We start from the raw sequence: 13,468 nt of genomic DNA, 5'->3' as shown, positions 1-13,468 counted from the left end.
ACCACTAGGCCCGCAGGGAACTCTGATTATGCTGTTTGGATCTAATTGGGCATCTCCCTGTGACGTTTCAGGGTGGAGAGCCCGACCTGCGGACCGTGGGGAAGATGGTCCTCAATGACTGGCAGAGGGGCCGGATTCCTTTCTTTGTCAAGCCGCCCAATGCTGAGCCCCCGGCCACCCCCCAGGTAAGAACAGGGTGGACCTGCCTCTGGGAAAGCGAGGGCACCGACCTGGGTGTGGTGTCTTTGGACTGCCGTCCTCTTCCTCTGGGGTAGGTCTTTCCGCCGCAGTGAGGTTTGCATGTCTTGGTTGCTGTGAACAGTGCTGCTCTGAACATAGGGCTGCATGCATCTTTGAATTGTAGTTGTGTCTGGATATGTGCCCAGGGATGGGATTGCAGGATCATATGGTAACTCTATTTTAGGAATATCTAAGTTTTCTGAGGGACTTCGGTCCTGTTTTCCATAGTAGCTGTTCGAAGTTACATTCCCACCCACAGTGTTGGAGGGTCCCTGTCTCCACACCTTCCCCAGCATTTCTTATTTGTTATTTGTGACAATGGCCATTTTTAATCATGGCCTTTCTGACTAGTATGGGGTGGTACCTCAGTTTTGATTTGCATTTCTCTAATAATTAGTGATTTGAGCATTTTTTTCATGTCTTTGGCCATCAAATACTTATTTTTATTTATACTGCAGGGAGACAGGTAGTAAACAAATAAGCGTATAGTGTCAGGAAATACCGATTGCTGTGAGGGCAACTAAGACAGGGCGAAGGATTTATGGGGGGCAAAGGAGGGCTTTTGTAAGCGGGGTGGTCAGGACGGCCTCTGAGAAGGAAGTGACCTTGCAGCGGAGACCTTAGTGATCTGAGGCAGGAGCCACATAGATGCGGAGGGGAGAGTGTTCCAGGCATCAGGAGCAGTGGACCCAGTGCACCTGAGGTGGAGCCAGTCTGACCTGTCTGGTTCTAGAAGAAGTCATGGGGCCGCCCCCTGGCGGGCTCGGGAGCACCGAGTGACGGCGGAAGCCTCTGGGTCTGAGGAGGCCCGTCTCTGCTCCCTTGTGACGCTGTGTGGAAGCGGCAGAGTTTTCTCTAACTCTTGCTGTGTGTCTAGTCATTGGGGTTAGGTGACTAGCTCCCCCACTCTGTGACTCTTGCCTTTTGCTCTTGGTGGTGGCAGAAACCCCCTCGAGCATCCGAAAGCTATCACTACCAGCTTCTGCCCGCGAAATGGATGACAAGGCGCACACGAACTGTGTGTGCAATCTCCTGAGTTTCATGGCTTCCTTATGCATTCAGTGCTTTGAGCAGCCACCCCACCTTGGGGAAAAATTCCTTGAGTTCTGTGAGTCTCAGTTACGAGAATACAATGGGGAAGAATATTCATAATATTCTCGTAATATTAATATTATAAGAATATTCATAATATTCTCGTAATATTAATATTATGAGAATATTGCCTATGTGAAGCCGCAGTGCCAGGCCTGCTCACCCTTCCCTGAAGGGGAGGCCCCAGCTCTCAGCCTCTTTCTTACCCGTTCCCACCTCAGGGCTCATTCTCAGTCCTCCCGGGACGGCCCCTCCTTCACACCCTCCCTTCCCAGTGCCGCCTCAGTGCCTACCCTCAGCCTGTGGGGTGTACTCAGCCTGGCTGTGCTTTCCTTGGCAACCCCATTCCTCGCGATCCTCGGGGACATAGGGAATCTCGCCTCCTGCAGGGTGTCGTTGGTTGGTGTTGATGGTGAAATACTCTTGGGGTTGGTGCATTCTTTGGGACCCCAGCTGTGTTCCTCTGACCCTTCAGTGCTGGGCTCAGGGTTTAATGTATGTTGGCTCAGAATAGATCTAACAGGATGACTCAGATGCCGGCGTTTTCCATCCTTTCCCTTGGGCCTGAGAGGAGAACTACCTCATTTAAGAGCAAAGTGTGTAAGTTCAGACATTCGGGTTTTGTTTTCTGACTCCGTTTCTCCCCGTGCTCCCACCCCTTTTTGGCCTAAGTAGCTTCCGTCCGCCTCGACTTTGGAAGTTGCCCCAGAAACAGCCCAGAACAACACAGAAGAGGAAACCCCAGAATCTGGAGGTGGAGGGTCAGAACCCGGCCTTGAGAAGAAGGAAGAGGAGCCTGGCCAGTGCGGCGCTGACGCAGAAATGCAACAGATCCTTGCGCGGGTCCGGCAGAACTTCGGCAAGATCAATGTCGTGCCTCAGTTTTCGGGGGACGACCTGGTTCCCCTGGAGATGTCCGATATCGAGGAAGAGCTGGAGAGCCTCTCTGGGGAGAGGGAGGAGGAGGAGGAACAGGAGCCCCAAGAAGACACTGACGAAGAGCCTTTCACAGAAGCCCAGGAAGAACACACGGGGAGCAGCACCAAGGCCGTCATTCAAGCCCTGGATGAGAAGATTGCCAAGTACCAGAGGTTTTTAGACAAAGCCAAAGCAAAGAAGTTCTCGGCGGTCAGGTAGGGTTCTCATGGGCACAAGTGGCAGGCTGCTCCTTGTGTTCCCAGAACCTTGCCCTGAGGATTGCAGCGGTATGGGAGGTGGGGGCGCGCTTGCCATGTTTAAAAAGTATTCTGTGCGTTTTTAAAATTCAGCAACCTGCAGTGTGAGAGGCTCAGTAGTTCTCTCTTTTACAAGTGCCCAGGGCCTGCAAAAACTTCGGAGGTGCTTCCACCAGTGGTGTGAACTCCGTGAAGAGGAGCAGAGTCTCTTTGATCTGCGAGCTTGTCACCGTCTCCATGTGGGCACGTGACATGAGCAGCAGAGGGGATTGCTGGACAGCTTTGTGACTCTGCTCTCCTTTTCAGAATATCCAAGGGACTGAGTGAGAAGGTTTTTGCAAAACCTGAGCAACAAAAAGCAGTTGAAGAAGATGTAGAAGATACAGGTATAGTTGAATTATTTAAGTCATGTGGATGGGATCTGCATCTTTAGAACTGGGGACCCAAGTTTAATCTCCTCTTTGTTTCTTATACTGTCATCCACACAGATGTTGAGCATATCTGGCCTATCACCCCGGTTCCACGTACTATTTATCACACCTGTGCTTTTTATTCTGCACATTTCTTGGGAATTAAATGGCAGTTCAGGAAAATTCCTCTAAAAAGAGTACATTAGGAGTTCCCTTTGTGGCTCAGCAGTTAACAAACCCAACTAGTGTCCATGAAGATGTGGGTTCGATTCCTGGCCTCACTCAGGGGGTTAAGGATCTAGCGTTGCCATGAGCTGTGGTGTAGGTTGCAGACACGGCTCAGATCCCCGAATTGTGCTGTGGCTGTGGTGTAGACCCACAGCTGTAGCTCCAATTTGACCCCTGGCCTGGGAACCTCCACAAGCCCCAAGTGCAGCCCTAGAAAGACCAAAAAATAAAAATAAAAAAGAGTACATTAACCTTGTAATCTAAGGGTAGGTCCAGAGACACATTTTTTTCAGCTGGGGTAGGGAGCAGATTGGGGTTCATGTATTTTTTTTCTTAACTTGGTTGGACTGACAGCTTCCATATCAAGAGTGTGTTTTCGTGACACAAATGCAAACCCTGCAGAGGCCTGCGAGGTCCTCGGGGGCTGGCAGCCTCCCAGCCTCCTGCTCCGCTGTACTCACCATACTCCGGTCCCACTGCCTTCTGCCTTTTTCTCTAGCATATCGAGCTCATTCCCACCTTAGGGTTTACAGACACATTTTGAATAAAAAATTCCTTTTTCTTTCTTGTGTGTGTTCATGTATTGTTCCTAGCACCTACCAAAAAGGGAAAGAAGAGGAAGGCACAGAGGGAAGAAGAGCATTCAGACAAAACTCGCAGGATGCTTACATCTAAGGAAGTACGTGTTTTTGTCTTAGGCATAGAGCAGAGAGGAGAAGGCGATTTTTTTAACTCAGTCTTTCTGAAACTGTCTAGAGTTGAAATCAAAGAACCCCAGTCCTGGGAGTTCTAGTCGTGGCGCAGTGGTTAACGAATCCAACTAGGAACCATGAGGTTGCGGGTTTGGTCCCTGCCCTTGCTCAGTGGGTTAACGATCCGGCGTTGCCGTGAGCTGTGGTGTAGGTCGCAGACGCGGCTCGGATCCCGCGTTGCTGTGGCTCTGGCGTAGGCTGGTGGCTACAGCTCGGATTCAACCCCTAGCCTGGGAACCTCCCTATGCCGCGGGAGCAGCCCAAGAAATAGCTAAAAAAAAAAAAACAAAACAAAAAAAAACCCAGTCCTAAGTGACCCAGTTGAGATCAGTGAAACAAAATCAAAGAGTTGACCCCTGAGTTTGGGTCGTATGTTTGAGGAATTTCTGATCGCTGATCTCAAGTGTGCGGCCTCTCATTTGGAAGAGTCAGTTGGGTTTATGAGAAGTGATTCATGGTGAACAGAGCTGTGTAGAAAGACAGGTCCCTGCCTTCTGTGAAGTTCATCCCTCTAACCAGGCTCTCTCGAGCTGCAAGGGCCCTCTTGGGCGGTAGAGAGCTTATCATCAGAGCATTCAGCCTCAGACCAGGGAGCCGCTTGTCAGGAGGGCAGGAGAAAAGATTCGAGCATTAGATGAGGGTTGGACCAAAGGATGGTAACTTGGAGTTGTCACAGTTGCAGTAGAAGCGCAGGCTTGGGTCTGTGAGGTGAACCCTCCCTCGACCCTGCTCCAGTTGTTGTGGGAGTGGCATGGGAATGGAGCATGGAGAAGTGTAGAAGCCTGTTTATGACTTCAGTGTTTGACTTTTTTTTTTTTTTTCCCTTCGTGTGTGTGTGTGTGTGTGTGTGTGTGTGTGTGTGTGTGTGTGCGCGCCATTGTTCACAGCGGAGACGAGCAGCACGGCAGCAGCAACCCAGAAAAGTCGGTGTACGCTACTATGAAACTCACAACGTGAAAAACAGGAACAGGAACAAAAAGAAGACCAGTGACTCAGAGGGGCAGAAACAGAGACGCAAAAAATTCAAACATAAGCAGTAACATTTTAAAAGTTGTTTATTAAATTATACAAAAATATGCAATTAGAGACTGTGTTTTCTTCATGCCCAGGGGGCATTTCTAAGGCCACGGTGTATGTGTTCTGAGGTGTGACACTTGAAACAGTCACCAGTGCTTGTGAAAATAGGTAAGGCCCTGACCCCCAGGGCTCTCAGGGATGGGGTCCACTGAACTCCTGACACTTGAATTAGCCCCGAGTCCCTCAGGAGGATGACCCTGTCTCGTTGCTGACAGAAACAGGGCTGAGGTCTAGGACGTGTGGAGCAGGGTGTTTCTTTTGAACTGGCAACGAGCAGTTTGGAACTGAAGCCCTTTGAAATAGAGCTGTAAAGAGAAGATGTCGGGGACGTTGTGCACAAGCCCAGACTTTCACACGTGGAGGAAAAGCCACCACAACTTGCGTTGTCCCTCACCGAGCCTGTCGGGTGGACCAGGTAGGACGTGAGCGCATTACATGTGCTAGTTCGAGGAGTCAGGAACTAGCCCAGCTTGGCGGAGTTCTTTCCCCGGGAAACAACGGAGCATTCCATTTTCGTGGAATCTTAGAACCAATTCCTCAGGACACCTGGGTCAGGGTGGAAGCCCTAACTTCACATTTGAGATTGGTGTGTACAGGGCGTGTTGGACTCAGTGGACACAGCTCTTGTCGGACTGCAGTTCTTCCAGTAAGCCTTGAAGCCCTGGCCAGAATGGGTGTCAGGGGGACACTGGGCACTGGGGCCTTCTAGCCAAGGGGTTGTTGGTGCCTTCTTAGGTACACTACCTGTGAGGTTTGACCGGAACTCGCTAGCTTGCCCCTCTGTCCTGAATCAGATCGATTTATGTCGCTAATTGAGTCTTCTGGGTCTGTGAAACCACAAGAGTCCTGAGTCCCCAAGCTTTGAGTTTCACTTATTACAAGGAATAGTTAAATGCCGTTGTCTGCAGGCCGTGGCCTGCTCATTAATAATTAGAACTGTGTGTGAGGTTTGGGCTGGTCAGAGGGTTGGGGGGTTGGGGGTGTTTTTCTTCAGAGTAAGATGAACAGATCTGTGGTGGGGGAGCAGCTGAGGTCCAGGCAGCTCACAGTGGACACCGTGATTTGTATTTCTCTCTGGCAAACATTTACTTTCTCCAAAGCTATGAGTTTTGACTTCCTGCCATCACCTCCTCACCCAGGCAGTGGAAACTAAGGAGGAAGGGGTCCAGGGACTTGGGAAGCAGGGATAGCGTGATGCGGTATAAACCCCGAACTCCATGATGAGGAACCAGAACTGCACTGGAGTAGGGGTGGTGCAGAAACACCAAATAAGGGGAAGGCTGAGGCCAGAGAAGCCCGGGTTGAAGGACAAGATGAACTGTGGACCTGAAATGGGAGCAGAGAATAAGTGATGGTGTGGAGTGGCCATGAGAAAGCAGCTGCTCCACCTGAGGGCTGTAGCCAAACGGGTGGCTTCTAAGGCTTCCTGCTGGTGTTGGAAAATCTGGCCACGTACAGAAGCTACCTGAGCTACACTGCCCTCCACTGTCCAGCCAGGAGCCTGGCTGCCAGACCTTATGTGTTTCACGACACTGGGGGGGTGGTGTGAGTTCTGAAAAAAGGTGTAGGTGGTGATCAGGGGAGGGTATGGCCTCTTCATTCAGGAAACTAGCTTTTTATTACAGAGGTATGATGGGGTTGTAGTGCCTGCTGAGACCCATATGGAAAGTATCACTTCTTTGGTGCAATGATGCCTTCCAGTTGGGCCTGAAAAACAAAAATAAACTCCATTAGTATTTGAAACTTGCAGCCTAGCACAAATAGCTGAGAAGTGATAAAAAGTCTCTGGGAAGAATAATTCGAATGCTGCCACTCCGAGTGTTTTTTCCCCTTCATTCCCAACTCCATATTTTCTAAATTAGCTCGTTTCTGGCTTGGCATTCAGTCTTGCTGCATTAGGAGAAATCAGAGCTGTCCTGGTTTCCATACAATAGCTGCTCGGTGTGTAATATAAGGCATTGAAAAGGAAATTGAATAAAAGTTGTTGAAATAGTGGTTTTTCATGGCTCAGATTTCAGGCCTGAATACATCTGTAAGTTAAACATTTGGCTCTCTGGTTTGGGAGCCTGGGAGCTCTGTGCTGGGACAAGAGGTTTGGGAAACAGCAAATTTTCAGCCACTGAGACAACTTGACACCCAATTAGAGAAAATTGCTACCAGTGAGTAGGAAGCTGTCCATCTCATATGTAAAGCTTCAGACACTTGGGAGTTACTTACTCTGCTCCTCTGGCCGCCAGTAAAATAATTCACTATCATGGTGTGCGGACAGATCTTTAAGTGGGTCTATCCCAGGGACTGCAGACATTGCTTTGTTTGCAGTGCAACTTTGAGCCAATAAAAATAACTCACTTCTAAAGAGTCCTTCACCCTGGGGATTATAAGCTTGCTTGTAAATGTTAGAAAGATGCCAAGGTATTCTGCTGTGCTCTCGCCTCCAGTACCATAGGAGGACCTGAACTTGGACTTAGGAGAAAGGAATATGGCAGATAACGGAGGCCGCTTTAAAGACTGCTAAGTAAACAGATTCACATCTGGCTGTGAAAGTTTGTTAAACTTGGCAACGAGCAAATCTATGTCACCTTCTACTAGTGGTTAATACAAGCCCTTCTTTATCGCAGATGCCTGACTTCTTGGTTTGCAGTGCCAACAAGCCTGCCAATCTCAAGAGTGGAAGCTTTCTATGAGACTAGGGAGGAAACGGAGATACATCTAGGATCCCCACTTTTTTTAGGGCCGCACCCTTGGCATGCGGAGGTTCCCAGTCTAGGGGTTGAATTAGAACTGCAGCTGCTGGCCTACCCCCACAGCCACAGCAATGCCAGATCAAGCCATGTCTGACCTACCCCACAGCTCATGGCAATGCTGGATCTGTAACCCACTGAGTGAGTCCAGGGATCGAACCTGTGTCCTCATGGATACTACTGAGGTTGGTACCACTGAGCCACAGCAGGAACTCCTAGGGACCCCTTCTGGCCAGGGTCATAGGAGACAGCCACTGAACCACCACTGGCTATGTGGCCTATATATAGGCCACATATCTGGAACAGTAGTTCTCAAACTTTAGCAAGCATTGGAATCATCTGGAGACTTTGTTAGACTGGCTTGCTGGACCCCAACCCCAAAGGTTCTGATTGGGTAGATCTGGGCCCAATGATCTGTATTTCTAAAAGTTGCCAAGAAGTATCCTTCGAGTTTCAGCAGTTAACAAACCTGACTAGGGTCCATGAGGATGCGGGTTCGATCCCTGGTTAAGGATCCTGCGTTGCTGTGGCTGTGGCGTAGGCCGGCAGCTACAGCCCTTATTCACCCCTAGCCTGGGAACTTCTGTATGCCTCAGGTGTGGCCCTAAAAAAAGCAAAAAATAAAAACTTGCCAGGTGATGGTGATGATGCGGGTCTGGGGCCCAACCTCCGAGAACCTTTTGACCAGACAGAGAACCTGGAGTTTCAGAGGCCTGGCCCCCTGCCCCACCCTTTTCACTAAACTTCTTCCTCCCTGCAAGCTCAGCTGGGTAGAAGTATACCACCAGCAAAAGAGCTTTGATGAAAAACACAGCTGAGGAATTCCCATTGTGGCTCAGCAGTAACGAATCCAACTAGTATCCTTGAGGACTCGGGTTTGATCTGTGGCCCTGATAAGTGAGTTAAGGATCTGGCATTGCCATGAGCTGGGGTATAGGTCACAGACAAGGCTTGGATCTGCTGCGGCTGCGGCTGTGGTGTAGGCTGGCAGCTACAGGTCCAATTTGACCCCTAGCCTGTGGATCTCCATACGCAGCAGGTACAGCACCCCCCCCCCCAAAAAAAAAACCCACAGCCTAATTCCTTGGACCACACTCTTGAGGAAGGCTCCTGATGTGAAATGGTTCTTCCCTCACAAAGGGCCTTCCCTGCCCACCTCTAATGCTGTGCCTCAGAGGGAGCTGCAGGTAAGAAAGCATTTCTAGGAAAGCCCACTGGAGTGGCCAGCCTGCTCTAGGAAGCCTCCAAAATATCAGCTGCCATGGGACAGAAGTGCCGCCTTTGCCATATCTGCCGCTCCCAGATGTTAGGCAACTTTTATCCAAGGGGGAAAAATTCTCCACTAGAAAGCCTGGGAGTTCCCGTTGTGGTACAGTGGAAATCCCACTAGGAACTGTGAGGTTGCGGGTTCGATCCCTGGCCTTGCTCAGTGGGTTAAGTATCTGGCGTTGCCATGAGCTGTGGTGTAGGCCGGCGGCTACAGCCCCGATTTGACCCCTAGCGTGAGAACCTACATATGCCACGGGTGCAGCCCTAAAAAGACAAAAAAAAAAAAAAAAGCAAGCCAGGCTGAGGTATTGTGGGATTCAGAGTTGAGAATGGAGCCCCCTCTGGAGGCAGATGGACAGAGAATCTGGCTGATGATCCCTCACCCCCAAGTCCACTTCCTTTACTCCTTGACAGGGCACTGGACAAGAACTGAAAGTCATCACAGGACAGGGAACGGAAGGCTTGGCCTGCTTGGCTGGCAGGGTTGGCGGGAGTGAGGGGCGGGCCCACTGGGCCTGCTGGTCGGTTACCTTCAGCTGCTGATTGGTCCTCTTGAGGAATTGAATCTCCTCGTTGTGCTTCTTCTCCTCCACCTGTCTCCTCTCACTTTCCCGCTTCTCTGTGGCCTCGCATTTTGCCTTCTGCTCATTCACTTGCCTCTCCAAATCTCGCTTTTCTGTCTCTAATTCTGCAATCTGAGGACAGAACCCACAGTCATCCTGGGAAGTCGCCAAGTGTACGGGGCAGTGTGAGTGCATGGATGGAGGGGACCAGGGACACAGCTGTCCAACCCAAGGCATTGCCAGGGTCTGTACTGCCACCCAGTGGGAGGTCAGGGACTGGCAGACCATGTCCAAGGGGAGACCACTCTGCCAGGACTGGGGCTGGCACTCTGGACCAAAGGGCTTACTGAGGTGATGAGAGAGCACCCCAGGGGGGGCAGAATTAGGTGCTGGCATGACAACCTGTGGCCCTGAGATCCACGGGAGAGTCAAGAGGCCCAAAAGCTCCTGGTAGACCCACTCACTTTCCTCTCCATGTCTGACTTCCCCTGTTCTGCCTGCAGCGCCTTCCTCATGCCAAACGCCACACTGCTCTCATACAGGGTCTGGTAGGCAGCGATGGTCATGCGGATCTCGTCCCGGACCCGCAGCAGCAGCAGCCCCCGCTCTGCACAGTTGATGGTGACCTCACGGATCAGCTCATCTTCCAAGGCGCGCACACACACACACACACACACACACACACACACACACATGGTGAAGTCAGAGAAAGCAGGCAGGAGGGGAAATGCAAACCACCTACTGTCAGGGGCACCAGGGTGAGTCCTTCCCACTTGGAGACAGGCTTTAGGCTTTGCCATGCAGCCACTGCCCTGAACCTGACACTTGGGAGTACAGGCCATCTGAAAGCATGGCTTGGCCAGCACAGAGGGAGACAAGAGCCCAGGTTTGTCTGCAGCTGTGGGGCCCTTCTCTTCCACCCACCATCAGGCAGAAACTGCTATTCAAAGAAACCTGACTTTTTGGAGTTCCTGTCGTGGCTCAGCAGTAATGAACCTGACTAGTACTCATGAGGGTTAAGGATCCGGTGTTGCCGTGAACTGTGGTGTAGGTCATAGACGTGGCTTGGATCTGGTGTTGCTGTGGCTGTGGCGTAGGCCAGTAGCTATAGCTCTGATTTGACCCCTAGGCTGGGAACTTTCGTATGCCACGGGTGCGGCCCTAAAAAAAAATTAAGTAAAAAAAATAAAGATGGTGGCTGTTTTAAAGCAGCTGAGCAATCCCCTGTACCCCTGGATGGACCAGACTGGGGCTGGAAACAGCAGGGTCTCCAGCCTACCCATCCATCCCCTCATAAAGGCTGACTTGGAGGGCAAACCAGAATCATACTCAGACTGAAGGCAGCCTGCTAGGCCCCCTAAGCAGCCTCAGGGTTTGGCCGCAGTTTGCACATCCAAGTGACATGGGCCAGTGAGACCAGACTGAGGGCCAGCCATCTGACACCAGCACCCCAGGAGGGTGCTCTCAAACCCCTTGTCTGTCGGCTTATTGTTGTTAAACCGCCATACAGTTGTTATCACCCTGAAAGATTCCTCTGGACCAAAGGCTGAATGTCGATAGATGGATATAAATATGGAACATTAAGTTTTTCTCTTTTTTTTTGCTTTTTAAGGCCGCAGCTGTGGCATATGGATGTTCCCAGGCTAGGGGTCAAATCGGGGCTGCAGCTGCCAGCCTACGCCACAGCAAGACCAAATCCAAGCCGCATCTGAGATCTACACCACAGCTTTACTGCAACGCTGGATCCTTAACCCAGTGAGCAAGGCCAGGAATGGAAATCCCATTCTCACGGACACTATGGTGGGTTCTTAACCCACTAAGTCACAAAGGAACTCCAAAACATTAAGTTTTTCTGATGAAAAAAAAAAAAAAAAAAACCTGACGTAGGCTTATTTTAGAAACCTTTAAAAAAAAAAAAAAAAAGATTTGAAATTGATGTTCTTGTCTGACTCCAAACAGCTAAGGGGTGAAGAACCAGGTTTGCTAGGAATGTGGTGACTGGCAGGGGATGGGGGTCCTGAGAAGGGGAAGAGGGTGCATTTAGCAGTTCCTGGGTGGGGCAGGTCGGGATCTGTGCTGACGGGGAAGGAGGCACTAGGGGGTTGAGGACCCTCCCTCTCGGACTGCTCACCGAAACACTGGGAGTACAGCTCCCTGCGCACAGGGCAGATGCCGGTCTCCCGGGCCTGGCGCTGCTGCAGCTTCAGGTCCAACTGCTCCTGCAGGTGCACCACGTCCATCCTGGTGCTGGGGGTGCTGGACACCTGCTGGATCCATAGCTGTGTGTCCTCCACCCATTCCCTGTGGCACAGACAGAGCCGGGCTGAGTGAACCCCATCCACCAGAGAGGGTCACTGGGAGGGGAGCAGAGGTGGGCCTTTGTGTTCTCTGCTTGAGAGGAGCGAGGGGCAGCTCTGTCCCTGACCCACCAGAATCCTCCATCTCCTCCTTTTCCTTAAGGAGTGTGTGGCTCCAAAGCCACACCCACTGTGCAACCTCCAAGGGGCCCCTCCCCTGGGGCTGGGCAGTCTTCATTCTTCCAGGACCCTCTGTGAAGTCATCACCCATGTTCCAGATCTTAACCACTGACCATGGTGAGGACAGATCTATGGCGGTTGTTACTGAATGGAAGGCCCAGAGGAAATTCCCACTGACTTGACGGGGTAGGAGACACAGGGGACCATAGACCTGCGCCAGCCGGAAAGAGGTGAATGTATGTATTGCAGGCCATACCTCTATGGCCCCCCCATACTGACCAAGGATGAGCAGGTTGGGAGAAGGAAGACATTGTGATTTAGTTTGAGACATGTTAAGTTTGAGAAGTGTATTAGACATTTTCATGAAGGTAATGAGAACAGAGCAGAATATATGCGCATGGAGTTTAGGGGAGAGGACAGGGCTAGATCCAGCATATGGGCGCCATCAGCATTTAGAGCACTCTGAAAATGAGGAGATGTCTCCCCCCAACCCTCAGCATCTAGCCATCTGCAAGTTCTAGGAACTCTGGGATGCTAGGAAGAAATCCCAGCCAGAAACAGAGACAGGGTGCCTCCTCACACATTCCTAAGTTCTAGGATGCAAAAGTCTGGGCTTCCGCCCAGCCACTGCTTTTTTTTTAACCTTGGCGGCAGAATGGCATTCAAGATTTCTTCTGCCTGCTTTGTAGGATCTGGGACACAGGAAGTTGAGGGGAGCTTGGTCTTCGGTGGCTGTGGGACAGGACCTGAGGGTCCAGGCTGCTGGGGGCTGACTTTCAGTAGCCGAGCCTGAGAAGGAAGGACAAGGTGGGACAGGAGGTGATTTAGACACTCAGCTCCACACACTTTGGCAGGCTTTCACCGGGTCACTCGCATACCTCTCCCCCATTCTCAGATCACTCTTCCTCATTAGAAGTTATGTTTCAGAGCTGAAGGAGGCCATGAAGAATCTCTGGTCCCACCCCAACTCAATGCTTCTATCTCCTTGTGCAGATGTTGCTCAGGCCTTTACTTTCTTACCTTTAGAGATGGGGCCAGTCACTATCAGATCTATCCTTGTACACTACCTGGATAGGGCAGGGAGCCCCATCCATCTCTCTGTGACTTTTTTTCCCATCCTAAATCTGCCCTTAGGATCACCCAACATCTGGGCTTCTTGTACCGCTCTCCCACCCTCCTTGCCTGGTCCTAATTCCCTTTATTCCCAGTCACTGCACCCTCTGTCCCTTGGGACTCCCAATCCTCAAGGCAGGGATCTGTCATTCCCCGTGGGAGTTTCCGAGCTCCCCCATCCTGAGACTCCTCCTTACTTTGGGACTCCGTTTCTCCGTGTTGCGGCTCACCAATACCGGGGTATCATACTTGAGCAGAGAGTCGGCGGGGGGGATCATGGCGGCGGCGAGGGTAGCAGCACAGCAGCAACCCTCCTGTCAGGGCAGTGTTT

At 51.1% G+C, this 13,468-nt stretch overlaps 2 protein-coding genes across 6 annotated transcripts in view; one reads left to right on the top strand and one right to left on the bottom strand.

Moving 5' to 3' along the window:
- Positions 1–4,971, top strand: part of GNL2 (G protein nucleolar 2) — a 24,483-nt gene extending 19,512 nt beyond the window's left edge. For all 3 annotated transcript variants that reach the window (XM_021095968.2, XM_021095967.2, XM_084963928.1), the window contains 5 exons: positions 72–185; positions 2,008–2,465; positions 2,814–2,893; positions 3,739–3,824; positions 4,785–4,971. In XM_021095968.2, the coding sequence (XP_020951627.1) occupies positions 72–185; positions 2,008–2,465; positions 2,814–2,893; positions 3,739–3,824; positions 4,785–4,937 (891 nt within the window). In that variant the 3' untranslated portion in view covers positions 4,938–4,971. The remainder of the gene's footprint in view (positions 1–71; positions 186–2,007; positions 2,466–2,813; positions 2,894–3,738; positions 3,825–4,784) is intronic.
- On the bottom strand, positions 4,935–13,468 carry DNALI1 (dynein axonemal light intermediate chain 1). 3 transcript variants are annotated; one of them, XM_003361926.4, is made up of 6 exons: positions 13,335–13,468; positions 12,668–12,813; positions 11,679–11,848; positions 10,012–10,190; positions 9,515–9,679; positions 4,935–6,681 (listed from the first exon to the last, which is right to left on the bottom strand). In XM_003361926.4, exons 1-6 carry the CDS (start codon positions 13,413–13,415, stop codon positions 6,646–6,648), a joined length of 777 nt encoding a protein of 258 aa, XP_003361974.3. In that variant the 5' UTR covers positions 13,416–13,468; the 3' UTR covers positions 4,935–6,645. The 3 variants fall into 3 exon arrangements, 2 of the variants coding, with proteins under 2 accessions (XP_003361974.3, XP_084820071.1); XM_084963945.1 differs by having other exon boundaries at positions 10,012–10,154; XR_014807474.1 differs by lacking the exon at positions 10,012–10,190.

This window comes from Sus scrofa, chromosome 6 (genome assembly GCF_054392235.1).
Source record: "Sus scrofa isolate SSC_HxYL_T2T_F1_AM1 chromosome 6, Sscrofa_HxYL_maternal_Yorkshire_Landrace_v2.0, whole genome shotgun sequence".
NCBI lineage: Eukaryota > Metazoa > Chordata > Mammalia > Artiodactyla > Suidae > Sus > Sus scrofa.
This window is presented reverse-complemented; position numbering and strand designations above follow the sequence as displayed.